General features: G+C 44.7%; 2 protein-coding genes and 2 long non-coding RNA genes across 9 annotated transcripts in view; 2 read left to right on the top strand and 2 right to left on the bottom strand.

Moving 5' to 3' along the window:
- Positions 1 to 886: 886 nt before the first annotated feature.
- On the bottom strand, positions 887 to 7,969 carry nicn1 (nicolin 1). The gene is made up of 7 exons (XM_028003518.1): positions 7,804 to 7,969; positions 7,117 to 7,265; positions 6,378 to 6,557; positions 2,112 to 2,225; positions 1,915 to 1,983; positions 1,709 to 1,813; positions 887 to 1,372 (listed from the first exon to the last, which is right to left on the bottom strand). Exons 2-7 carry the CDS (start codon positions 7,261 to 7,263, stop codon positions 1,331 to 1,333), a joined length of 657 nt encoding a protein of 218 aa, XP_027859319.1. The 5' UTR covers positions 7,264 to 7,265; positions 7,804 to 7,969; the 3' UTR covers positions 887 to 1,330.
- Positions 3,374 to 5,132, top strand: LOC114135860 (nuclear factor 7, brain-like). The gene has a single exon (XM_028003517.1). It carries the CDS (start codon positions 3,771 to 3,773, stop codon positions 5,130 to 5,132), a length of 1,362 nt encoding a protein of 453 aa, XP_027859318.1. The 5' UTR covers positions 3,374 to 3,770.
- Positions 7,970 to 11,046: 3,077 nt separating the features above from the next.
- LOC114135862 (uncharacterized) overlaps positions 11,047 to 26,058 on the top strand; it is a 32,593-nt gene continuing 17,581 nt past the window's right edge. For 3 of the 5 annotated variants that reach the window (XR_003593670.1, XR_003593668.1, XR_003593667.1), the window contains exons 1-2: positions 11,047 to 11,188; positions 14,432 to 14,954. This is a non-coding gene — a long non-coding RNA (uncharacterized LOC114135862). Of the gene's footprint in view, positions 11,189 to 14,431; positions 16,452 to 26,058 lie in introns of those variants that run through there. The other 2 variants (XR_003593669.1, XR_003593666.1) reach the window with 2 other exon arrangements.
- LOC114135863 (uncharacterized) lies at positions 16,578 to 25,570 on the bottom strand. Of its 2 annotated transcripts, none has more exons than XR_003593671.1 (3): positions 24,479 to 25,570; positions 17,553 to 17,727; positions 16,578 to 17,188 (listed from the first exon to the last, which is right to left on the bottom strand). It is a non-coding gene; the product is annotated as an uncharacterized LOC114135863 (long non-coding RNA). The 2 variants fall into 2 exon arrangements; XR_003593672.1 differs by lacking the exon at positions 24,479 to 25,570 and adding an exon at positions 18,585 to 19,761.

The raw sequence follows: 26,058 nt of genomic DNA, 5'->3' as shown, positions 1-26,058 counted from the left end.
GACACACAGAGAGAGACACACACACACACACACACACACACACACACACAGAGAGACACACACACACACACACAGACACACAGAGAGAGACACACACACACACACACACACACACACACACACAGAGAGACACACACACACACCCACACACACACACACACACACACACAGAGAGACACACACACACACACACAGACACACAGAGAGAGACACACACACACACACACACACACACACACACACACAGAGAGACACACACACACACACACACACACACAGAGAGAGACACACAGACACACACACCCCCACACAGAGAGACACACACACACACACACACACACACACACGTGGCTTTCTTTGTGGGGACTTTCCATTGACTTCCATTCATTTTTACAGCCTAAACCTGTAATAGAAAATGTCAGGTGTTAGAAACTCTTAACTTTCAGAAGTGAGTAAAACAAAGAATCTGTAATCCTAACCTGACCGTAAAAATGTGCAAAATAATCTGATTGAATAAAACTGGAGATAAAAAGTTTCCTTTTCTTCATCACTTTCATCCTCCATCAAACTGCAGCTCATTTTGTGCGTGGCTCCACCCACATCATGACATCATCAGACTTGTCATTACTTCGTCTTTAGATCAGTGACTTGATTTGCTGTTAAATATCGATAATGTCGTCAATACAGTGGATGATTTTAATATTCATCTTGACCCTGAAAGTGAAAACATAAATATCTAAGAGTCGACTGGATTTGCTCGAAAAGAGAAACATTAGATATTTTATGCTGAAACAAAAATCTCTTATTATGTAAATGAGTGAATCATTTTGGCTTTTCCTCATTTAGGATCTAAATGTTAATCCTGTGAAAAATGGATTTAACTCGATCAGTTTTATGATTTTTATTTGTCTTTAAGTCTGAATTATTAGCAACACCAAAACAAAAACAAACAAAGAAGAAAAGATTATTTATATTTAAGAGAAAAAATGAAAGAAGTCCAAATAAAACCAGACGTGGATCAGATCAGGATCCGGATCGTGATCAGGATCAGGATCGGGATCAGGATCAGGATCGTGATCGTGATCAGGATCAGGATCAGGATCAGGATCAGGATCAGGATCAGGATCAGGATCGGGATCGGGATCAGGATCCGGATCCGGATCAGGAGTTATTCTGCTAAACGTTTGGTTCACTTTTCTCATGTTGAAACTGAATTACGTGTCTCGTGCTGTGATGTGATCAGATATGATGACACAAAGTGATAAACCAGCAGGCGGCTCTCTGGTCTTCTGCCTCCACACAGGAAGTGTGTGTCGCTCTGAAAGCTGCGTTACGTCAGCGACAACAGGTTGATGTCGTAACATCCGTCCACCTGCAGGAACACAAAACACACAACCGATCGTTTATTTCCAGAGTTCCTGTTTCTGCCAGGTTGTAAACGAGCCGGGCGTCGTCAGGGAGGTGTCCCTCAGGGATCTGTGTTTAGAAAACCTCTGATCAGCTCTTATTTTCATGCTAACCACACAGTGAGGTCTGTTTTTAAACCCAGAGATGTTCTTATAACAGCTTTCTCAAAAGATCCTTGATTTCATGAGGCTGTTTGGTTTGTTTACCAAAGTGAAACATTTTAATACGGAAAGTTGTTTTCCGTTTGTTTTCCAGGGATCGATACTTGGAGTTGACAGTGAACCGGAGACGAAGGACTCACATCGAAGCGTCCGATGGAGGCTGTGGTCTGGTTGGTCTGCATGACCTCGGTCAGAGCCCACATCTGCTGGATGCTGGAGGACACGGTGTGCGGGTCCGGGAGGCCCTGCAGGATGTCCAGCAGAACACAGACCAGATGAAAACCCGTCAGAGCTTTCCATCAGGAGTCTCCTCATGAATTCAAACCATGTGAGACGGAGCGCGTACCTCCACATCAGGAAGCTGGTCTACCAGAATCAGGTCAGACAGCCAATCAGAAACCTCCTTCAGGGGCTCCTGAACCAGACAAGAGGAATAATAATATTAATAATAATAATAATAATAATAATAATAATAATAATACATCTGTTTTTTTGTTCTTAACTTATATATAACTCATACAGAGAGGAAAACGTAAAACTGACCGGCTCCGTGTGGGGGAATATTTTGATCTCCTCCAAGCTGAAGGTCAGCCAGGCGGACGACGGCTGCCTCAGGATCAGCCTGACCGAAACCACGTGGTCTGCCTCCACCAGCATCTGGAGGAGCACAGAGTTAGTCTGGAGTTAGCCTGGAGTTAGTCTGGAGTTAGCCTGGAGTTAATCTGGAGTTAGCCGTAGTTAGTCTGGAATTAGCTAGGAGTTAGCCTGGAGTTAGCCGTAGTTAGTCTGGAGTTAGTCTGGAGTTAGCCTGGAGTTAGCCTGGAGTTAGCCGTAGTTAGTCTGGAGTTAGCCTGGAGTTAGCCAGAAGTTAGCCTGGAGTTAGTCTGGAGTTAGCTAGGAGTTAGTCTGGAGTTAGCTAGGAGTTAGTCTGGAGTTAGCCGTAGTTAGTCTGGAGTTAGCCAGGAGTTAGCCTGGAGTTAGTCTGGAGTTAGCCAGGAGTTAGCCTGGAGTTAGCCGTAGTTAGTCTGGAGTTAGCTAGGAGTTAGTCTGGAGTTAGTCTGGAGTTAGCCTGGAGTTAGCCAGGAGTTAGCCTGGAGTTAGTCTGGAGTTAGCCTGGAGTTAGTCTGGAGTTAGCCTGGAGTTAGCCAGGAGTTAGCCTGGAGTTAGCCAGGAGTTAGCCTGGAGTTAGTTTCGAGTTAGCCAGGAGTTAGTCTGGAGTTAGCTAGGAGTTACGGTACTGAAGAAGATAAATTTCCAAATTAGCATTTCAAACATTGACGTTTGTATGGGGAGGTTTAATGTTTGTTAATGTCCAGGGTACAGTGAACGCAGCACGACAGAAAACTAAAAACCTGTGGAGACAACAAATCAGAGAATCTCACTAAAACAAATGATTTCAGTTCCTAAAGTCTAAAAACGTCCATCTGTCCGTCCATCAACCAATCAGCTGATTAACATTAATCACTAATGAGTCACACTGAGCTTCACCAGAATAAAATGCTGTTTACATCGTTTTAAACTGTGTGTCTGTGAGCGTGAGTGGGAATAAAAATAGCAACAGGTATTTTGGTCCATAGAACACAGTAGGAGTGTAACAGGTAAACCTTCTATGGATGCAAACTCGACTAAAAACCCACCTGTTTAGAATTGTATTTGAAACATAATCAATTACAAATTTATTGATGGAACCTGACTTAATGTCGTGTTTTGATTGTTGGTTCTATATTGCATTGTGTTTCTGTGTTTGATATGATGTAAAGCCCTTTGAAACGCCTTGCTGCTGAAATGTGCTATACAAATAAAATTTGATTGATTGATTGATTGATTGATAATGCTGCTCTCACAACAGATGACAACTCTCCGTTATTAACGACAGAAACATTCATCTTAGTTTCTCCATGGTTACTAAGCTCAGCTGTCTGAATGAAGCTTCAGACAGAATAACAAGGAGAGGAAGGAAAAACCTCAGCTACAGGTTTAAACAAAGCTTCTCACAGGAAGTCTAACAGGTTTTAGCTCCGCCCCTTCTCTGACTCATCTGAGGGGAAACAGGAAGCAGCTTGTAAAACAGAGACGATCAGATTCACCGTCAGAACAAACTGACTACTTCATCTGAGTAAATCCAGCTGCAGGACAGAAATAAAAACACGCAGAGAGGGAGGGAGCCTGACTGACTGAGTTTCAGCTTCACTCAGAGACAAAATGGCTTCCAGATCAGAGGAGGATCTCTGCTGTCCGGTCTGTCAGGACGTCTTTATGGATCCGGTTGTTCTGTCATGTAGCCACAGCTTCTGTAAGGAATGTCTGAAGAACTGGTGGAGAGAGAAACCAGCAAGAGAGTGTCCAGTTTGCAAAACAAGAGTGGTCACCGAAGATCGACCCAGTAACCTCGTTCTGAACAACCTGTGTGAGACTTTCTTAGTGCCGAGAGACCAGAGAGATTCAGAGGGTCTCTGCAGTCTGCACTCTGAGAAACTCAAACTCTTCTGTCTGGACCACCTGGAACCAATTTGCTCCATCTGCAGAGATTCAAAAAAACACACCGACCACAGATTCAGGCCCATCGATGAAGCTGCTCAGCAACACAGAGAGAATCTGAAAACATCTCTGGAGCCTTTAAAGAAGAAACTGAAGCTGAAGAAGGAAGTTAAAGAAAAGTTTGATCAGACAGCAGAACACATGAAGGTCCAGGCCCGACACACAGAGAGGCAGATTGTTGAGCAGTTTAAGAAGCTTCATCAGTTTCTAGCAGAGGAAGAGGAGGCCAGGCTGGCTGCACTGAGGGAGGAAGAGGAACAGAAGAGAGGGATGATGAAGGAGAAGATGGAGGCTCTGAGCAGAGAGATAGCAGCTCTTTCAGACACAGTCAGAGCCACAGAGGAGGAGCTGAGAGCTGAAGACGTCTCATTCCTGCACAACTACAAGGCTGCAGTGGAAAGAGTCCAGCGCTGCCCCCTGCTGGAGGATCCACAGCTGCCCTCAGGAGCTCTGATAGACCAGGCCAAACATCTGGGCAACCTGGCCTTCAACATCTGGAGCAACATGAAGAACATGGTGACCTACACTCCTCTGGTTCTGGACCCAAACACGGCTCATCCAAAGCTCCTGCTGTCTGATGATCTGACCTTTGTGACAGCAGGACAGAGGCAGCAGCTGCCTGATAATCCGGAGCGGTTGGACGTTTGGTGGTCCGTTCTCGGCTCTCAGGGTTTTAACTCCGGGATCCACAGCTGGGATGTCGATGTTGGAGACAGTGAGGTTTGGACTCTGGGTGTGTTAGCAGAATCTGTCCACAGGAGGCGAAACATTCAGTCTGGTTTATGGGGATTAACGTTAACAGAAGATGGATTATCAGTTTGTTCTCCAGGCTCCTCCTCAGATCTATCAGCCCAGAAGAAGATCCGGAGGATCCGAGTGGATCTGGACTGGGACGGAGGAAAGCTGTCCTTCTCCGATCCAGACACCAACACACACATACACACCTTCACACACACCTTCACTGACCGGATGTTTCCTTACATTTACACTCTGGATGAAGTAAAAATCTCACAGATGAAGATCTGAGTGAGGACGGAGAAAACAAAGTCAGAGATTTAAAATCTGATCATCTGCTTGTTTCTGGTTTAATGGTTCACTCATCTCAGTATTTTAAAATGAGAAACTTATCAGATAAATTTGGTTAAATTCATTTACATAGAATGTAGTTTATGTCTGTCTGGTCTACATATTCAGGATAAAATCTTAACTTGAGTTAAATAACTGGGCAATTATCAAATAAACAACATTAAAAAATCATCTGTTTTATTGTATTCAGGTGAAATAATGGAGGGAATTAAATAAACTTATTAATTTAACAGTCAATAACTCAGAAATCTGATGTTTTAAACAGAAACGCGGCTGGAAACAAACTCCTGGTTATAAACAAGCTTTTCTTCCAAACATGTAATATGACATATTTTAACAAAAAATGTAATAACCAACAATCTGTGTATGAGAAAAAAGTTTTATGATCTTTATGAAGTCTTGAACTGTTAAATCTACTGATGAAGAACAGAGCAGCCATTTTCATTTCACACCTTAAATATCATCCGACTGTTCCCCAAAAATAACATGAAAAATAAACAACAGTTAAGGAGTACTAATTTCCATAGAAACTCCAACTGAGGCATTTATAGATGATAGAATAATATCAAGTTAATGTGAAGTTTCTGTCTTTATTTGTGTAAAAAAAAAGAGTAAAATAATTTTAACCCTGGTTCTGGAGTCGTGCAGGCCGGACACGGCGAACGACACACCTCATGCTAATGTCACATGACCTGAGGATGTACAGGCCTCTGTTCTGCCACATGACTGAATAACTAGAAATATGATATATTTTATATATATATCATATTTCTAGTTATATCAACATCAAGTATATTTATAGTTTTAATCTGTTCTTCAACCATCAAAGTGTTTTTCTTTCCATTCATCTTTCCAGAGTTTCAGGAAGCTCTTTGGCTTAGCGTTAGCGGCTACATCTTTAGCATTGAAGTGCTATTTTAAGCTAGCACAGTTTCACTGATAGGCTAACTCCATTTAGCTTAACTTGAACACAACAGTAGTGTTTTCCAGCATCCAATCAGATTGATTAGAAGCAGAAAGGAAAACCCAGTGGAACCAGAGAAGACTCGTCATCGTCTGAGGATCGTCTGGGCCACTCGTCTGTTCTCAGCCATTTTGGTCTCGTTTCTAATCAGACTTTGGTTCATAGCGAAACCTGGACTGAGCCAGAAGCTGCTGGTTAGCAGACCCGTTTATCTGACCCACCTGCTTCCTGTGGATGGAGAAGTAATCCTGGGAGCCTCTCTCTGTGTGCGGGTTGTCCATCAGCGGCAGGTCTCTGAGAGCCGTGACCCACTTGGTCGGCCCATCCTGTCCAGAAGGCCTCCTCAGCAAACGCACAGTAACGTAGGCGGTGTAGTAGTTCTTAAAGGTGATTTCCTCAACCTGCAGACAGACGGTGGAAAACAAACCTCAGCGCCGCTGGGGATTCAAACAGCAGGATCCTCTGAAGCTCTGAGGTAAAGAGGAGCTGCTCTGCACTGAAAACGGTTTGTAATTACAGCTGAATGCTGGACAGTAGATCAGAGCCCCAAACGGCCAGAACTGCCGAGTCCAACAGAAAGACGAGTTTCAGCTTGTGGCAGAAACACGGACCAGTTTCTGTCTCTGACAGCCAAAGTGTCGTCTGCCAAAAACTCAGTGAAAACAAACGGATTGATTTTAGAAACTTTGGACAAATGTTCCTTTCTTTCTTTTTAAACTTGATGCTGTAAAAACGTTGCAGAGGTAACATGTAACCTAGCTGAGGGAACCTCTGGTTTCCTGTTTAGCTGTTCAGAAATGAACAGTTCATTCACATCCATCAATCAGCAGCTTGTTTCTCTGGAGGAAGTAAAGAACCAAAAACTTTAGTTTGACTGGTTCCTCAGTCCGAAGCAGAGCAGAGTGAGGTTATGGGAGGATAATAGAAGTTTTTATTGTTTCTGATGTGTGTCTGACTTACACTGACTGGTTTTCCAAAGGGGAGGGGGACGTCGACCACACAGACCCCGGACTGAACCGGCTCTGCTTTGGACTCTCCGATCTGCAGGTAGACCGGAGGTTTGACTGTGCAGGAGACCGGCTGTCTGCCGCCATGGACCTCGCTCATCTCTGAAAACACAAACCTGGTTGTTAATGTTTCCCCTCTATCCAGAAAAAAAAACAAACAATGGTTGACATCATGAGTTACGACATTTCATTTCCCTTTGAACTGAATAGAACTGATCTGAACATTGACTTCGTTCAGTTCAACTCAATTCAAATTTACATTAGTGAGCCCAGACGGAAATTAAATGCTTTATGTTTAACCCAAACGTTCATAAACGGAGCCGAATTTTTACTGATGAAATATTGTGTTAAAAATCGCTTCCAGTGTTTTCAGAAGCACCGAGCTGTGTGAGCTGAGGCTGATTTCATCTTCATGACGCGATCTTCTGAATGATGTCTGGCTGCCGCGGACAGCACCACGGACAGCGACTCGGTGAACTGAAACAAGAGGTTTAAAGCGGCCCTGACAAAAGAACCGATTCATTTTAATGAGCCGTTTTAGCTTCAGGCGAACTCTGTTCAGAAAAACAGCTTCAACGCGGAGACCTACACGGTTAGCATGGCGGCTAACGGAGGCTAACGGAGCCGGTTCTCTGCTCACCTTCCTCCGGTGGAGAGGTCAAAGGTCAGAGTTGAAGGTAAGATCTGGGCAGTGAGAGGAAAAGCACAGACTCCAGCCACCTCTGTTCACATCCTAAAGATATTTGGTGTTACATCCCGATTGGCACGGTAACCAAGGCGACAGAGAGTTTCTTAAAGGGCCAGCGTCTCTGAAATGTTCAGAAAGCATCAGGTTCAGACATGGACTTTACCTGTAAGAGCAAACCTGGAGTTCATCATACAAAGATCAGTTTCATTGTTTAAGATATTTTTTATTAGAAAACATGAATAAATCCCACAGAAATGATTTATTTATATGTTTACATATTTTATCCCCAGGAAGAGTTTATTCAATCTGAGCAGTGAAATAGTTTCTTTAGTACTAACATGACTCTGTACTGCTGCCCTCCAGTCAGTTCATATATGTTTTAATATGTTCAGGAAGTTCAGGTCTTTTTCTCTTTGGAAAACATGGATCCATTCAAATGTATTTATTTCACTAATATGTTGTGTCCAAAGTTAACCTGAATCCAGATATAGACAGCATGTCATCTCTAAAGTCAGCAGCAGGTGGCAGCATCGCTGCACCAATCAAGCCCGTTTCCACATTCCGTCCTCTGAGCTCCGGGACTTTAACTATACCACCACAGCCTGGCCGGCCTCCTGCTGAGATCCAGCTCTGGTGGCAGGAAGCAGAAAGCTGCAGATATTTATCTGGAATAAAAACTGCATTCAATTTCACAACAGAATGACACGAGCATGACTAATATTTACGATTTTTTCCTCACCATCATGTTGGTAAATAAGTTGTTGTTTTTTTTTTCTTTTACATCATTTTCCACAAACATCAGCAGAAAATGTATCTATCCTCATTTTGGAAATGTTTTATGTTTTTCTTTGTTTTAAAACCTGAAAACAGAAACAGTTGTTTTTATAAATGACCACAGATTTCCTGTGGTAGATATTCACACACACACACACACACACACACACACACACACACACACACACACACACACACACACACACACACACACACACACACACAGGAACAGGAATCCTCCCAGTTCCTCCCAGACGGTGAGTGAAGGTGAATGAGCTGAGAGGAGGAAGAGGAGGAGAATGAAGAGGACTCTCATGGTGTTTTAAAGCTTCCTGTGTTCCCTGCTTCTGCTTCCTCTCCTCCTGAAAACGTTTCCTTCCCTCAGCTGCTCCAGATTCTGTCTACATGTGTTTTCTGATCAATCAGATCAGAAACTGGTTCAGCTGTGAGACAAGCCCACTGGAAGCGTCTTCCTGAAAGAGGATGTGAGTGGTGCTCCGTGTTTCAGGGAGTTTTCTGTCTGATCACAGGAATGTTCCAGAGAAAACATGGAGACAAAATGTTTCTCCATGAAAACACAACGACCCGACAGACTGAAAATGGTTTCAGTTTTAAATCTGGTTCTTCTGAGCCGTTCAGTCTGAATCATTCAGGAAGTGAAGCAGGAACAGGAGTAAATCTGGAGCCTCCATTATCACCAAACTGATGAGTTTCTAATAAAACGACGGGTCGCCTGGAAGTCCTTCACTTCAGCCTGGATTATTATAAAAACAGGCATGAAGGACGGCGAGTGGCAGGAAGTCCAGAGATAAACTAAAGTCCAGATTAAAACAAAGCCTGAAAGTCTGGAGAGAAAAGAAACTGGAATCGTGGTCGGATCAGTGAAAGTTGTTTAAAAGCAGTGAGGTAAGATTCATACGTCAGAAACAGCAGAGCTTTGATGCAGCTGCACTTTATCAGCAGAGGAGAACCTGACAGACGGAGAGGCAGGGAATATTTGTCACGGTGAAATTAGAAGAAGCTTCTTTTTAAAGTGCCAAAACAATTTTAACTAAGCGCAAAACGGAGCCTGGAGCCACCCGCGGATCCAATTACCGTACGGGAGCTTAGAGCCTGATAGTGGCGCCATGTTAAGGCTGTTTCTGGAGAAACAAACTCAATTCCAAAGTTTAGAGTTTCTGTAATTAAAAAAGCCAAAGCAGCAACGCAAAGGAAGGAGAGAAGATACAAGAGGGAGAGAAACGAGGGAGGAAGAGAGGACTGGAGGGAGGAGAGGATTGGAGGGAGGAGCGGAGGACTGGAGGGAGGAGAGGATTGGAGGGAGGAGCGGAGGACTGGAGGGAGGAGGACTGGAGGGAGGAGCGGAGGACTGGAGGGAGGAGCGGAGGACTGGAGGGAGGAGGACTGGAGGGAGGAGGAGAGGACTGGAGGGAGGAGAGGAGGACTGGAGGGAGGAGAGGAGGACTGGAGGGAGGAGAGGATTGGAGGGAGGAGCGGAGGACTGGAGGGAGGAGAGGAGGACTCAAGGGAGGACTGGAGGGAGGAGAGGAGGACTGGAGGGAGGAGGAGAGGACTCGAGGGAGGACTGGAGGGAGGAGAGGAGGACTGGAGGGAGGAGGAGAGGACTGGAGGGAGGAGAGGATTGGAGGGAGGAGCGGAGGACTGGAGGGAGGAGAGGAGGACTGGAGGGAGGAGAGGATTGGAGGGAGGAGCGGAGGACTGGAGGGAGGAGAGGACTAGAGGGAGGAGCGGAGGACTGGAGGGAGGAGGAGAGGACTGGAGGGAGGAGAGGAGGACTGGAGGACTGGAGGGAGGAGAGGAGGACTGGAGGGAGGAGGAGAGGACTCGAGGGAGGACTGGAGGGAGGAGAGGAGGACTGGAGGGAGGAGGAGAGGACTGGAGGGAGGAGAGGACTGGAGGGAGGAGCGGAGGACTGGAGGGAGGAGGAGAGGACTGGAGGGAGGAGAGGAGGACTGGAGGGAGGAGGAGAGGACTGGAGGGAGGAGGAGAGAACTGGAGGGAGGAGAGGAGGACTGGAGGGAGGAGGAGAGGACTGGAGGGAGGAGAGGAGGACTGGAGGGAGGAGGAGAGGACTGGAGGGAGGAGGAGAGGACTGGAGGGAGGAGAGGACTGGAGGGAGGAGGAGAGGACTCGAGGGAGGACTGGAGGGAGGAGAGGAGGACTGGAGGGAGGAGGAGAGGACTCGAGGGAGGACTGGAGGGAGGAGAGGAGGACTGGAGGGAGGAGGAGAGGACTGGAGGGAGGAGAGGACTGGAGGGAGGAGGAGAGGACTCGAGGGAGGACTGGAGGGAGGAGAGGAGGACTGGAGGGAGGAGGAGAGGACTGGAGGGAGGAGAGGACTGGAGGGAGGAGGAGAGGACTGGAGGGAGGAGAGGAGGACTGGAGGGAGGAGGAGAGGACTGGAGGGAGGAGAGGAGGAGCAGCAGGAAGCAGGAGGTGAAGGTGGGGAGGAATAATGAGGATCCACCAGAACCAGAACCACAGACCAGCCTGAATAATCCAAACCAAACGCAGTGAGACTCAGATGCAGAACAAACTGCAGGTTTGATAAGATCAATGTTTTTATGTTGGTGTATTAATAACTGATTACAACTGATAATCAATCAAAACAATGATTTCTGTTCTTCAGATTCTCAGCTGGATCAGTTCCAGAGTCTAGAGTTTAAACATCTGGACCAGTTTTATAGATTTAACATCTGGACCAGTTTTATAGATTTAACATCTGGACCAGTTTTATAGATTTAACATCTGGACCAGTTTTATAGATTTAACATCTGGATCAGTTTTATAGATTTAACATCTGGACCAGTTTTATAGATTTAACATCTGGACCAGTTTTATAGATTTAACATCTGGATCAGTTTTATAGATTTAACATCTGGATCAGTTTTATAGATTTAACATCTGGACCAGTTTTATAGATTTAACATCTGGATCAGTTTTATAGATTTAACATCTGGACCAGTTTTATAGATTTAACATCTGGATCAGTTTTATAGATTTAACATCTGGATCAGTTTTATAGATTTAACATCTGGACCAGTTTTATAGATTTAACATCTGGATCAGTTTTATAGATTTAACATCTGGACCAGTTTTATAGATTTAACATCTGGATCAGTTTTATAGATTTAACATCTGGACCAGTTTTATAGATTTAACATCTGGACCAGTTTTATAGATTTAACATCTGGACCAGTTTTATAGATTTAACATCTGGATCAGTTTTATAGATTTAACATCTGGATCAGTTTTATAGATTTAACATCTGGACCAGTTTTATAGATTTAACATCTGGACCAGTTTTATAGATTTAACATCTGGATCAGTTTTATAGATTTAACATCTGGACCAGTTTTATAGATTTAACATCTGGACCAGTTTTATAGATTTAACATCTGGATCAGTTTTATAGATTTAACATCTGGATCAGTTTTATAGATTTAACATCTGGATCAGTTTTATAGATTTAACATCTGGACGTTCCTCCGTTTGAATCTTTTTAAATCAAACTTGATCGATTTCAAAAATGAAAAAAAGATTAAAACATCGAATAGAAACGATGCTAATTTTAGGCTTTGGTGTCTGATATTAGAAATAAAATGATAAAGATCTAGTAAATATTTAGTTAATTATTTTATATATTTTCCATTTAAAATGAAATTAATTTGCATAAAGAGCTAAAAGTTGATGAAAAGTGAACAGATTGTCTTTCCTCAGTTTCCTGAGCAACATCTTTACTGTGACCTGTTACTATTATTATTATTATTATTACTATTATTATTATTACTATTATTATTATTACTATTATTACGACCCGAGTTTCTGCCTTATCTTGATTTTACATCAGATGTTCATCTGGAATCGTTTCATTTTGATCCTCAGTGGATTAAATCTCCTCCTCCTTTTATTCTCCATTATTAATATTTCTTTATGCTCTGCTGCCAGGCAGATTTCAGGTTTTTGTTGATGTGAAGCGTCATGACGGCCAGCTGGGCGTCTGACCTGCTGCAGATGATTCCAAGTTGGAAAAATACTGAGGAAAAAGTTAATTTCACGTCTGTCTGAGTAATGCTGACTTAAAAGTTCAAATTTATGAGGAAGTTGTGAGATTAGATGTGTTCAGCAAGTTTCTGTGCATCTGGAATGAAGCTGCAAAGTTAATGGATGTCAAAAGTTTAATTATGTTAAATCAAGCAGGAAGTTAGACTGCGGTGGATGTGAGAACCACGACCGTCTTCTGCAGGAGCCGCGCAAAAAAACGCAAAAATCCTGAAAACACAGAATATATATATAAATATATACATCTATATCCTAGTTATAGATGTAACAAAGATTCTGATTTATACTTTATATTTACATATTTTCATATGAAGAGGAAGTTACCAAAGGAACTGTTTGCTTTGAGTTGTGAGTCCAGAAGCAGGGATGGTGGCGGCGTAGGAGTTCATCCTGTAATCGGAGGGTCGCTGGTTCGATTCCCACTCCGTCTGAATTTATTTAAAGATTTTATCACTAAAAGGATCCAAAGTTACCTTCAGTGAAGAATAAAAACAAATAATTACACAATGCGATGTGATTCAAACCCAAAACCTGAAAATCCCAGCCCACTTGAACCTACCATCAGACCAGCGTGGAACTGGTGGGAAACCAGTTCTTCCTGTAAGGAAACGTTAATCCTGTTTGCTTTCTGTTTCTGTTTTGAGATGTTCATGATGAGCTGCTGAGTTTTACCCACCAGGAGAAAATCAAAGTCTGATCTGTTCTGAGGTCTGGACAGAAACAAATAAATACAAATAAAAGTTTCTGAGTTTTTTCTCCTCATCTTTCCCGGATCACCTGCTGAGTTGACCCCTGACCCCTTCATGTCCCGCTTTAATAGACGGCGTTGATCTGGAGACGCTCTGTGTCTCTGAGAGGAACGCTGCTGGTTTCTGCGGAGACCAGCGCCGCCATGAGAGACGTTTGGGCGAACGGAGGAGAGAACTGACGGCGGTAAACTGCGGCTGATTTTTCACCCGGTGAAGCAAACCAGTGCAAACACCTGCAGATTCTTATTTTCCGTGCATTTGTTGTCAGGGCTGCGTTTTAATGGCGCAGTAAATCACAGCTGACAGGCCAGAGCGGTGGCGGCGGCGGCGGCCCGCCGCTCTTTACAACCGGAGAGGAACAATGGCGGCGCTGTGAGTCCAGCTATTAACGCTGCAGCATCATGAAGACAAGATGGAGGAAAACGGCTGTTTTCTGAAACCTGTTCAAAACGTTACTCAGTTCAGATCACAACCTGATAGGTCCGCTGTCTGGTTGCCTAGGAAACGCCACACCAGGAGGAGCTGATGAAGCCGTTTCATTCCAGCGTTTCATTCCTGAGGCTCATCTAAAACCTGCAGGACAGCGACTGGAGGACTGGAGTTTGAGACCTCTGCTGCAGAGCATCATCTCTGCTGCCTGATGCTGAGCTGTTAGCATGCAGTCACAGCAGCAGTCTTCAGTCAGAGGCTTTTCCAGAGTCACTGTGTGACTGACTGCTACTGGAGCTGCTTCCAGCCCACAGCATCACTATTCAGAGACTCTTTAAAGATGAGTTATGACGACATTTAGTTTCCCTTCAGGACAAATGAAGTATCTCTGTTAGATGTTCCTAAAGCTGGAAACTAATTATTTTATAAACTGTAAAACATTTCAGACATTTAGAATCAAAGGAGTGAAAAACTAAAAGTTTGTAAGATTTTCAATATGAAGGTTGAAGGGAATAAAGAATCTCCTTCCTCCTCTCTGTTTTCAGATGTGGACTCTCCTATCGGCCTGCAGGGATCTGTCCGTCCGTCCGTCTGTCCTCCTCAGGTTTTCTGTGGATTTGCTCTGAATTTCCATCTTTGGCTCGTCTGAAAGTGTCTTAATGATCAGGAGAAAGTCTCTCATTCAGGGCCGAGCCGTCGTCTTTGACTCTGAAAAATGTAAATTCATTCCAGAGGACTTCATTTGGTTGGCTCTCCTCTCCCGTTCGCCTCAGGCGCGGTCGAGCTGCAGTCTTGGAAAACTTTGGAAGATGTTTTCCAGATCCAGAGTTTCAGTCTTCGTTCGTCTCTGGGGCGAAACGTTTTCAGGAACTTTTTAACTTGGATCAGAGGAGAAACTGATGAGAAAATGAAACGTTTCTCTGGAGTTAAAACACGTCGACGGTCTGAAAGGAACATGGCTGTTTGGTTCCTTTGGATCGGCAGACGGAGCAGCTGAAACGGTGCGGCTGTTTCTGATTTTCTGAAGCCTCCTGGAGGAAAGAGAAGCAGCAAAACGACAGACAGACGGTAAAACTCGTCTGAATCCTGAATAATAGTCAGGATTTAGTCACACCTTTTTATTCTGCTCCTTTAAACATGTTTCACTGAAGGTTTGCAGCCTTTATCTTGCAGTGCAGCCGCACACACGCACACACACACACACACACGCGCACACACACACACACGCACACACACACTTGTTGTTTTCTGTGTTCAGAGATGAAGACCTGAAATGTCTGAGCAGAGATCAGCTTCCTGTCTGCTGGAGACTCGACGTTTCACTTTTCACTGTCAGTCAGACAAACGCGGCTAAACTCACAGCTGACACTCCGGGTTTCTCTGCCAACTCTTCGTCGCTCTTTTCTCTGCTCCTCTTCATCCCCGGAGAGCCATCTTTCATTTCCGGCTTCACCTTCCTCGCGTCTGGCTGAGCGGCGTGGAGAGACGCTCCTCTGCTGTCAGAGCTGCGGCGGAGATGGAAGCTGAAACATACATGAGGAGACGTGAAGCTCTGCTCTCTCTGCAGACATCAGTAAGTCACATTTGTTCCATCGCATCATGAATCATAAACCATAATGTTTGCATCAGACGCCAGCCGGCCTGAAGAAAAGACGAGTCAGATTCCAGAACGTTAAAGTTTCAACGAAACTGTAGAGAAAGATGAGAAAATGATTTCAATCTGCAGAGAAACAGGAAATTATTACAGTTTGTGGATGTGAGGCGACCTCATGACTTAAAGGGTTTTTCTGCCTGTATCCAAATCGGTTTATTTCACAAAACTACAATGAAAACACTCTTTTCACATCAGGAGTCACAGGATCAGCAACCGGATGTTACTGCTGGCGAAAACCACAAAGAAGAAGAGGACAGGAAGTGGTTGGAGGACGAAGCGCTGCGTGGTTTTTAAATGACTTATCATGTGAACAAACGTATGAATTATGCTTTTAATGGTTTCTTTCTTAATGGAAACATCACAATTGCAAATTTGTGTTTTATCAACATTAGTGGAATATTGACAAAGTTTTGGTAAATATTTGTAATATAAATGCAGATCATTTCTTAAAAAAAACTGAATTTTGTAATTGCTGAAATACACCAATAAAAAGATTTCAATACGGCTGAAAAAAATCCACATTTTAGACCAAATATCTGCGATTCTGTTGACTATGAAATTATGCAAGTTGGAATTATGAAAATTAGATGGCAGTTAAAGAAAAAAGCCCTTTTTACGCTACGATAAGAGAAATTTACAAAGTTAAAGAAAGTAATAAAATGATTTATGTGTCGTTATTCTTCCACTTAGCAAACGGAAACAAATATTTTCACGGTAACTGACCTAAAGAAGGAAACGTTTACTCTGATTACTGCAGATAATGAAAATCAAAGAGTTGAATATAATTTGCAAACATTTGGTTTGTCATCGTTAAAAAGTTTGTCTCCAAATTATTTCCTTTTTTCCAATTAGGAAAGATTATATTAAGCTGTGCACATTAAAAGCTTCATTCCTATATTTTTAACCGTTAACAAGCAGGAAGTGATATTTGAAGTTTTGTTGTCATTTTTTTCACTTCCAGATGTTTATGATCAGAACAATCATTTTGTTCTGATTGTATTTTTCTGACAGAAGTTCAGGATTCCTATTTTATCGGCTGGTCTGGATTTAGAAACGACCTTGGAGGTCTTTTCTGAAAGTCACCTGTTCTCTGTGCGTGTCGGTGTGTGTGTGTGTGTGTGTTGCACCTGCATGTCTTTCACACACACGTGGCTCGGCTTGCAGCTGCTGAGGTTTCGGGAGGCAGTGATTACCGGCCTCATTTTCTCTGCAGTATATAAACTGGTTTTACTGCCGCGGCGACGGAACATTTGGTGTTATTAACTTTTTTAACCTCGTTAAAATGAGCCAAGATGGAGCAGGGAGGATATTTGGTGCAGGCGGAGGCTGCAGGGCGTCAGGACGGGCTGCCGGCTGCCATCAGGTCACCTGCTGTATCTTAGCCCTCTTTCTCTTTTCATGTCCGTTCATCAGATTCGTGCGTTAAGGTCGGAGCGGAAACGGATTTTAATTCCAGCCCAGTTTCTGTTCTGCTTGACCTGCAGGTGATGTCTTGAAGTATGAATTATTATACAAACATGTTCAGACATTAATCTGCTTGAGGATCTCAGATCTCCTGTAAATGATCCTACTTACCGAACCAGATCAGTCTGTCCATCTGATGTTCTGTCCACATTCGTCCCGGCAGAAGATGGAAACAGTTGAAGCTCTTGGTGAAAAGGTAAATGGTAAATGGACTGAACTTATATGGCGCTTTTCCAGTCATTTTGACCATTCAAAGCGCTTTACACTAGAGTCACATTCACCCAGTCGCACTCACAAACACACACACATTTATACACCGATACGCAGATAGGTAGGCAATTTGGGGTTAAGTGCCTTGCCCAGAGGCACATCGACATGTGGCAGGAGGAAGCTGGAATCGAACCTACAACCTTCCGATCGCAAGACGACTACTCTACCATAGAGCCACAGTCGCCCCCGAAAGATGGGAATGAAAAGTGAATAAGTGATGAAGCTGAAGAAAATCATTAAATACTTCTGAAAGCTTCCTGTCTGGAGAAACAGCTCACATTGTTCCGGTTCTGGAGGTTCTTTCTCCTCTCCGATCTGCTCTGACTCTCCTCCCGCTGCCGTTCGGAGTCTAACGGTTGCCATGGAGACGTGTTGACTCTGCTCAGTGAACTTTCAGACGCTTCGCCTCCCTCTCTGGTCGTCTTTGTCCCACTTCCAGCCGACCGGAGGTTTCTGTAAGGCAGAAGCTTTTTGGGAGGAATTTCTTGACGTAGGAAGATCTTCGCACACCGTCAGGAGAAAACGTACGGAGAGAAACTAGAGACTTCAAACCTGAACTTCACCGTTTACAGGTGCAAACGAGCTGCAAGCGCATCAATGATGTAAACTCCAAAACACACAAACACTAAAAACTAATGCAACAAAAATGATGCAACCAGGAAGTAGAAGCAAAGGGGAAAATGTCACAAACACCAAGTCCTCCAGACCACTAGGGGGAGCCTGGAGTCGGTATAATATCTTCATATGCTCCAGTTCTATAATATTGTGAAAGTGTAATACTCCTTTTCTTTCTTCTAGTCATCCTGTCTCTACTGAGGATCTAATCCGATAAGACCTGTTGGTCGACTCCCCCTGGTGGCCTGGAGGCCATTTTCTCTGCTTCTCCTTTCGGTTTCAGTATTTTTCTCCTTTAAATCGTTTTTCTGTTGGATTTGTAGTTTTCCGTTTGTGTTTTTTGGAGTTTGCATCATTCATGTGGTTGCAGAACAATTCGCCATTTGAATTTAGTTTGGAGCTAAACATTTAACTTTGCATATTTAAATTAGAAATAAATATGCATGATCAACTTAATTTGAGCTTACTAATTAAATATTTTTTTGTTTTATTTATAAAGGAATGAATAATATGGAAACTGAAAAATGAGACCCATTTTTTCCTATGACTGGATAAATAACCCAAATTATTGCTGTTAATGTTCGACGATCTGAGCTTTCAGGTAAATGATGCTCTCATTTATAATGAGCTTTTTAGATGTTATTTCAGGGTAATTTGTCCTAATTTATGCTAATTGGCTTTTTAAAAAGTCTCACCTGGTTCATTCAGTCAGTTTAATTCACAGGTTGTGTGTTCAGATCCAGGTTCCTGTTTTGCATTAGAAATGTAGATTTATCTGCAGATGGAACAATGGCGTCGATGGAGGAAGAGGATAAAAAAGTAAAATGTGGCTCCTGCGCCGCGCTGACATCCGCTGTGATTGTTAATACATCTGAACTGCTGACGGGGCCTCTTCCAGCCAGCGGGGTTAAGCTCCCTTTTGGCCCGGCCTTGTTAAGATTGAGGCTGAAGTCGTAAATTATTGAGTGAGATGTTGCGGGCTGAAATGTAAGCGCGGCGTCAGCGCGTTTCAGGTGCGCCGAGATGAGACCTGAATGGAGAAGGAAGGATGGGAGGAAATTTACTTCCGTGATTGATGGAGGAGATTGTTGAGCGCAGAAACGGAGGATGGACCTGCTGGACCGGATCCTCCACCCGGAGGTTCAGCTGAGTCCAACCCGGCCGGACCGCCGCGGCGTATCGCGCCTGCGCATCAGCTCCAGAGGTTGAGGCTCGTGACCGGATGTGCGCTTTGCTTTCAACTCTCCCATGAACTTCGTTCCCTTGATGTGAGGCTCATCAGCCAGACTCGCATCTGGTGGAGTGAAAAATGTGCACATAACCCCCGACGTGCTCATCTCCTGCACTGAGCCACTTTCTATTAGTCCTCATCAGAACCAAATCCATTAACATCCGCTGGGCTGGTTTCTGTCATTACTGTAAAAGTGACGCTACATTAGAGCTCGCTGAGCTTTTCCCTCTGCCTCGTCATTAACAACACGGAAACCAATTAATATGCTTGTAAGGTTGTAATCCTCCAGACTCCGGCCTCTCTGAGGAGAGCTCTGCAGAAAAACAAATTAAAGCTGCGGGCCTGACAGTAGCAGGCAGCAAACTCAGAAAATACAAAGTTGCTCATGTTTTCTCTCAAACTCTTCTTTTAAACTTCACTCCACTGATTTCTGTCCCTGTTCTGCTAATTCTGTAATTTATCTACTTAACTATGAACAAGTTGTTGGATTTCAAGTCCTTCTCTCCAGATTCCCTCTGCATGTTTTCCTTTCTCATCCCGGCTCTGCTCGGTCCGCTTTAACCCAACTCCGGTTCTTGTTGTGGATGCTAATCGACCTCTGACCTCTGGTCCTCCAAACCTCGGTCTGGGAATGCCCTGTGCTGTGACTATAGGTATATGCAACCAAAGCTAACATGCTAGCCTGATGCTAGCAGCAGAAATGGCTCCTGGTCTTTAGCCAAAGACTAAACAGAAATCCTCCAACCGCTAAAATCTGACGCCTCCATCTTGTTTCCATCTGGTGAAGAAGGAAGTTGCTCTCAGTGTCTTCAGAGGTTTTTGTGTAGTTTTAAGTATCAGGCCTTTGAGATGCCCGATACTCTCTGCTCCTTGTATAGCGCCCCCACAGGCGAGGAGGGGAACAGGCTTAGATAGATAGATGGATGGATGGATGGATGGATGGATTTCTCAGACTCTGCTCTCTCAGCTGTGCTGCCTTGCTATCTGTTTCACTTCGAATCTTTTAACCTGTGGGAGTCGAAGACAAAGATGGCGTCACGCTGCTCTCCACTTCTGAGACCCCCCACCGGCGCAGGAGATGCAGGCAGATGCGTCGGGCTGAAAGACGAGCAGCAGGGGAGACGGGTCGAGGCGGGCCGATACTCTCTGGTGCTTGTACAGCAGATCGTCCTCCGTCAGTGAGGAGAGGCAGATTTACTGCAGCCTCGCCTGGATGCTGGGATTCCTGGGAGTCTCACTGAAAATGTGGAGGAATGGATCAGCCGAAGCTCCGTCTCCCTCCTGGAAGGACATCGATCTCTGAGCTGAACTACAGACGGAACCAGAATACTGAGATGAAATCAGCTGAGCAGGTCCGACTCCGTCAACCCGACCGGCGCCAGCAGCCGACGGGAACTCAGAGAAGAGCTGCAGGATGAATCCCAGATCTGTGGCGCATAGAAGCTGCTGCTCCATGTTTGGTTCTGGTTCTGATGTAGAGCAAACCCACAACCAGAAGGCCTGAGAGGTCTGAAGCTTGATCCAGCAGCAGCAAATCTTTAATCCATTCAGTGATTTATAAACTACCAGCAGTAGTTTAAAGTCTCTCAGTGAAGGACTGTAGAACCGGGTGGTTTCTCCATCTTCCTGGTTTTAGTCAGAACTCCAGCAGCAGCGTTCTGGAGCTTCATGGAATCCACCATCTTCTGGAAACAAGCCAGTTCAGGATGGTTGGAAACAAATCCAGTTGTAGTTTAACCTGCATGAAGTCTGGTTTTCCTCCACTCTCCTAATGTATTATAACTTATTCATAAACACTAATATGTAATGAATATGCCTAACAGCGATAGAAACCCACCACCAGGTCTGAGCCACTTTGGTTCAGGGCTTTAGGTTCATTTGACTGAATTAGACGCCAACAGAACAATCTCACTTTCTGTTTCATGAGTTTTCTGAGACAATTTTATTTTTACACATCAGAGGCTGCATTCAGACCAGACCAGTCCACTTTAATCCCACTCCAGGTTGATTTAATCCCACTCCAGGTTGATTTAATCCGACTCCAGGTTGATTTAATCCGACTCCAGCCCATTTGCCTATAAACTCCGGTTCGGTTGGTGAGGGGTGAAAGCTAATCGACCTCTGACCTCTGGTCCGCCAACCCTTCATCTGGGTTCGGTTGAACTGAACTCTGGTTCAGTTTGAATGTGAACATGAAGTGGACCAGAAACCGCTCCAAAAGCAGGAAGTGGGCTACAGCGCAGGGCATTCTGGGTAAATACAGCCAAAGCTAACATGCTAGCCTAGCGCTAGCAGCAGAAATGGCTCCTGGTCTTCAGCCAAAGACTAAACAGAAATCCTCCAACACTAAAATCTGACGCCTCCATCTTGTTTCAATCTGGTGAAGAAGGAAGTTGCTCTCCGTGTCTTCAGAGGTTTTTGTGTCGTTTCCTTCAGTGGTTCTTGGTGCAGCGCCCCCACAGGCCAGGAGGGGAACAGGTTGGTTTGACTCAGAGAACCACAGCAGCTGGAGGTGGAGCAGATGATGGAGTTCTGGTTCTAGTAGAACCGGGTCGATGGAAAACTCAGGATGTTTTCCATCAGGAGGAAAACAGCCTGAGTTTCTGGTTCTTCTGGTCCAGAGGGAGAGTTTGGGTCTCAGCTCCTTCTCTCTCTCTCTTAGTCAGCAAATACTTTATTGTGTTTGTCGAAGGAAGTTCATCAGGCTTTGATTTAGCCGTGTCCCACATGCGGAGGTCGTTAGGTGGAAATACTCGTTAATATTCATGTGCTGGATCTGAACGCTCTGAATTTTCTCTTGGTTGAGTCTCATAGGATGGTGGAAATGAAAAGCGGCGGAGGATAAGGAGAGGTTGGAGAAAGCGAGTCAGAGAGAACAAAAAGAATTGAAAGAGAACGGAGACTGGGAGGGCGACAGAGGAGAAGGTGGAGAGAATGAAAGAGATTACAAAAAGTGACAAGAAAGTCAAAGCTGCACGAAGGAAAAGGAGAGACATGAGGAAGCATACGGAAAGACAAATGAAGCTTAAAAAGCAGATGAGGCTGAAAGTGAGCAGACTGTCAAGGCCACGTTTAAAGCAAGAACTTCCAGAAGAAAGCTAACAGCAAATAAAATGAGGAGAGAGAAGAAAAGTAGGCGGGATGATGAGGGAGAGATCATCATGTGGAAAACGATGAAGGGTAAAGCAGACGTGAGCAGATCAGGGAGAGGAGAACAGAAGAGTCTGAGGAAGGACGACGAAGGACGAGAAGTGGAGAGGAAACTTCTGACGGCTGCTGATGAGGAGAAACAGGAAGCGGCAGAGATTCAGGAGGAGAACACCAGAAACGCCAAGAATCGCCACAGACCTTTAAAACACGCCGCGTTAGTTTGGGAAGACCTGCAGAGAAAAGTTTAATTTAAAAAGTTTTTGCAGTTTGTGGATCAGTCCCAGCTCCGGTTTCAGAACCAGAGAGAGCGGTTCTGATGCTTTCTGGACCCTCTGAACGTCTTCATGGTCCGGCTCTCGCTGGTAATTAAAATTTAAATTTTAATTAGACATCATTTTAATCAAATTTTAATTAGACATCATTCAGCAAATATTACCGACAGCTCAGTTATGATTATCCATAACTGTGACGCACTTTGATAAAACCAGGAACAGAAATGAAGAATAAAGTTAAAAACCATCAATTTCAGAGAAAATACAGATTTTATTACTGGGAACGAGCAGCTGACCGGGTCTGGAGACGGTTCTCGCTAATCCTGTTTGTCCCAACATGTAAAGGGGAACTTCTCTTTCATTTCTTTCATTTTTGTGTCTGACATCATTAGAAAGTTTGAAGTTATTGTCAGATTCAGGAAGTGAATCTGAGAATAACTTCAAACTCCCCAGAGGAAACTTACAGCCAGTCAGAATCATCTATAATCATAATTCACAGCAAAGATGAAGATGAGTAAGAACAGGAGAAACGGAGGAATAATGGCATAAATCCATGTTTTATTCATATTTAGTGAATGTTTAACTGGTTCCTGCCATCGTCTCTTTCCTCTCAGACGTCATCCTGACAGAAAATATCAAACTGCTTTACAACAGCTGAGCTGCCAACGCTGCTGCTTTCTCCTCCCGTCGTCCCGCAGCATCGCCTGCCTCTCCTGACTGGGCATCAAGTATTCAGCGGGCGTCAGGTGGCCCTCATACCCCAGTCTGATGCGTGGCGGGGTCACAGGGAGGTCAGCAGCCATATAAACATTCACACCAGGAAAAACATACAGCAGGGTTCTGAAAACACAAAAAGAGTTCAGGAAATTATCTTCACGCTGAAATCAGTTTGATTAAAAATAAATATCCAGAAGGGAAATTAAATGTGGTCATAACTCAGATGGTCTGCTCTGGTTGCTGATGCTGTGGGCCGGAGGGATCTTCTGTAGAGGAAGAAAACTCGTTTCAGCGGGACTCAGGCTGCCTTCCAGCTGCTGGAGCGAAACTGGAACAACGCTCTGGCTTGTCGCGCTGCCCTTTAGTGAACACAAGGCCTTTGTCGCCTCCGCCTGGACTGGAATGTCGCCGGTTCAAACGAAGACAGAGAGAAACGGAGAAAGACGGAGGCGCCAAACGTTGGCAGAGAGCAGAGCAGATATGAGAGGCGGCTGGAAAGAATCTGACAAAAACACCAGCATGGAAAAAACAGGAGCAGAGCTGAGGCTGGCAGTCACAAATAATCAAGTTTTCCTTCATCAGGAGGAGAATTGTGAAGATTAGAGGCTGTTTGTGGTGCAGAGCAGCAAACAGGGGATAAAACATCCAGGAGCAGAGAAAATAAAACCACCTGATGGAGAAATCTGTGAACTTCCAGATGAGGTCAGCTGCTTATTTCACTGCTGTGCCTTGAAGACATAAAGTCCATTATGACTTATGAATGACGGAGATTTAGGAAGGATGGAGAAAGAGTGCAGAAAGAGGGAGTGAGATGGATGGTGTCGATGCGCCCTGGACCATTAAACTGGGTGTCAGAGAGCGAGGCGGGCCGCCAGGCCGGACAGCGCCTCTGGATTTACAGCCGGGCCGAACCATAAAGCGCCAGCGGCCGCTTGTTGAACAGCAATCCCTCCAATCAGGCTGCAGGCCGCCATGATGGAAGATCACAGACACCACAGAGAGGAGAACCGAGAGCCGAGAACCGAGAGCCAAGAGCCGAGACGACAGAGAGCCGAGAACCGAGAGCCGAGAACCGAGATGGCTACAGAACATTCTGACCTCCTGAAATGTTCCAGTCAGGTCATTACTGCTATTAACCAATAATAATGAATTTATCAAACCTATGAATGTTGAAATCTGAGCCTGTGAGTTTAGACTCGGCCTTACAGGTTCATCTCACCTGGTCGGACGTCGTTTTCAGAGCCGACCGTCTCAACGCTGCGACTCAAATCCAGATTCATCGAACCAGGAAACACTTTTCCAGTCTGTTCTGGTCCAGTTCTGGTGAATCCGTCTGAATTACACACTTTAAGAGTTTTCACCTGTTCTGTCCGCTTTAACCCAGTTCCAGTCCGTTGGTCCAGAAAGTCCGGTTCGGTTGTTTGGTGTGAACGCTAAGCTAACCACGTTCCGTTTCGGTTGAAGTGAACTCTGGTTCGGTTTGGATGCATATGAGGATCCACTGCGACAGGAGGCTAACAGCTAGCGGTGACGTCATGTCGGATGTCCTGTTCTGGTCGGAACCTTTCCTCTCCGGGTCTCTGGGACAAAGTCCAACTGTTTCACCACCAGGATCCGCGGATCAGAACCGATGGAGCATCATTAGCATTTTCACCACACAAACAGCTCCGCTTAAATATTCACAGCTCAGCTTCTTGTTTACTCAGCCAGATAAATAAATGATGCAACTCAGGAAACGACGTGATGCAACCCAAACAGTTCCTGCGACCTGCAAGACTGGCAAACAGGGAGGGGCGGGGGCAAACAGGGAGGGGAGGGTCCAGCAGGAAACACGTGACCAGGATGAAGAGGAAACTGAGCCGCTGCTTCACCAGGCAGCTGGAAAAATGAGGTCAAAAAAATTCTCCACGTTTTTGTTGGATCCATTTTAAATGTTAATGTTAGCATGCTGTGAGCGGAGCGTCAGCCTCTGCTTAAAGAAAAACTACTGCGAAAGTTTCAATAAAATTTAAAACATGGAACTTTATGCAGCTTATTAAGAACTGAAATGATGATACAGAAACAGTAAAAGTGAGCAGAAACTTTCGTACATCCAGACCGGTCCTGTAAAGTAACAACCAGAGGAACTTTGTGAAATGGTGAGGTAAAAATCTTCTCCATCGTCCAATCAGATCGATTCGGAAGCAGAAATTAAACTCCAGAGAGAAGCGGCTTCATGTTAGCGGATGTAGCTGATGCTACATCAGATTTACAGGCGGACCAGAAACACGCTGCGGCCAGAACCTTGGCTCACAATTTATTGTTAACACGTTGAAATGAGTCCAGTTCATGGTGACGGAGTTTTTTTGAGCCGAGCCTGCTGGTCCGAATCACTCAGAGCTCAGTAAGCCGAGGCAGAACTCAGAACCGACCGGTTCTACTGCAGGTTCTGAGGAACAGACCGGTTCTGGAGCGAGATCCAGTCCCAGTGCTGCCACCTTCCTGTACCACAACAACAACAACCCACCACAGTCTCATTAGCATTAGCATTAGCATTTCATGCTGCAAACTCTAAGACAGGAGAAAACGGCATCATGTTTCACTACTGAAGACGCAGCAGGTCCAGATTCACTGTGAGGGAACAAAATATTATTTTTATAAGGTGAAAACTTTTAGTGGTGCCAAAACTTCATAGTGACCAGAACAGCTGCTGCAGCAGCAGCATTATGCAGAAAGAACAAAGACTGACAGGCTGAGGAGCTTCAATGGTCATTCACAAGGCTCTGGTGTGTGTGTGTGTGTGTGTGTGTGTGTGTGTGT

Source organism: Xiphophorus couchianus, chromosome 20 (genome assembly GCF_001444195.1).
Source record: "Xiphophorus couchianus chromosome 20, X_couchianus-1.0, whole genome shotgun sequence".
Lineage (NCBI taxonomy): Eukaryota > Metazoa > Chordata > Actinopteri > Cyprinodontiformes > Poeciliidae > Xiphophorus > Xiphophorus couchianus.
The sequence above is the reverse complement of the archived record's forward strand: the minus strand, read 5'-3'. Positions and strand labels throughout refer to the sequence as shown.

Excerpts from the sequence above, each read along its gene's own strand:
- nicn1 (XM_028003518.1), bottom strand. The coding sequence starts at position 7,263 with ATGAGCGAGGTCCATGGCGGCAGACAGCCGGTCTCCTGCACAGTCAAA. Across the intron at positions 1,984-2,111 it reads TATTCCCCCACACGGAGCCG|GAGCCCCTGAAGGAGGTTTC; the intron begins GTCAGTTTTACG and ends TGTCTGGTTCAG. Across the intron at positions 1,373-1,708 it reads CCTCCATCGGACGCTTCGAT|GTGGACGGATGTTACGACAT; the intron begins GTGAGTCCTTCG and ends GTGTTCCTGCAG.
- LOC114135860 (XM_028003517.1), top strand. The coding sequence starts at position 3,771 with ATGGCTTCCAGATCAGAGGAGGATCTCTGCTGTCCGGTCTGTCAGGAC.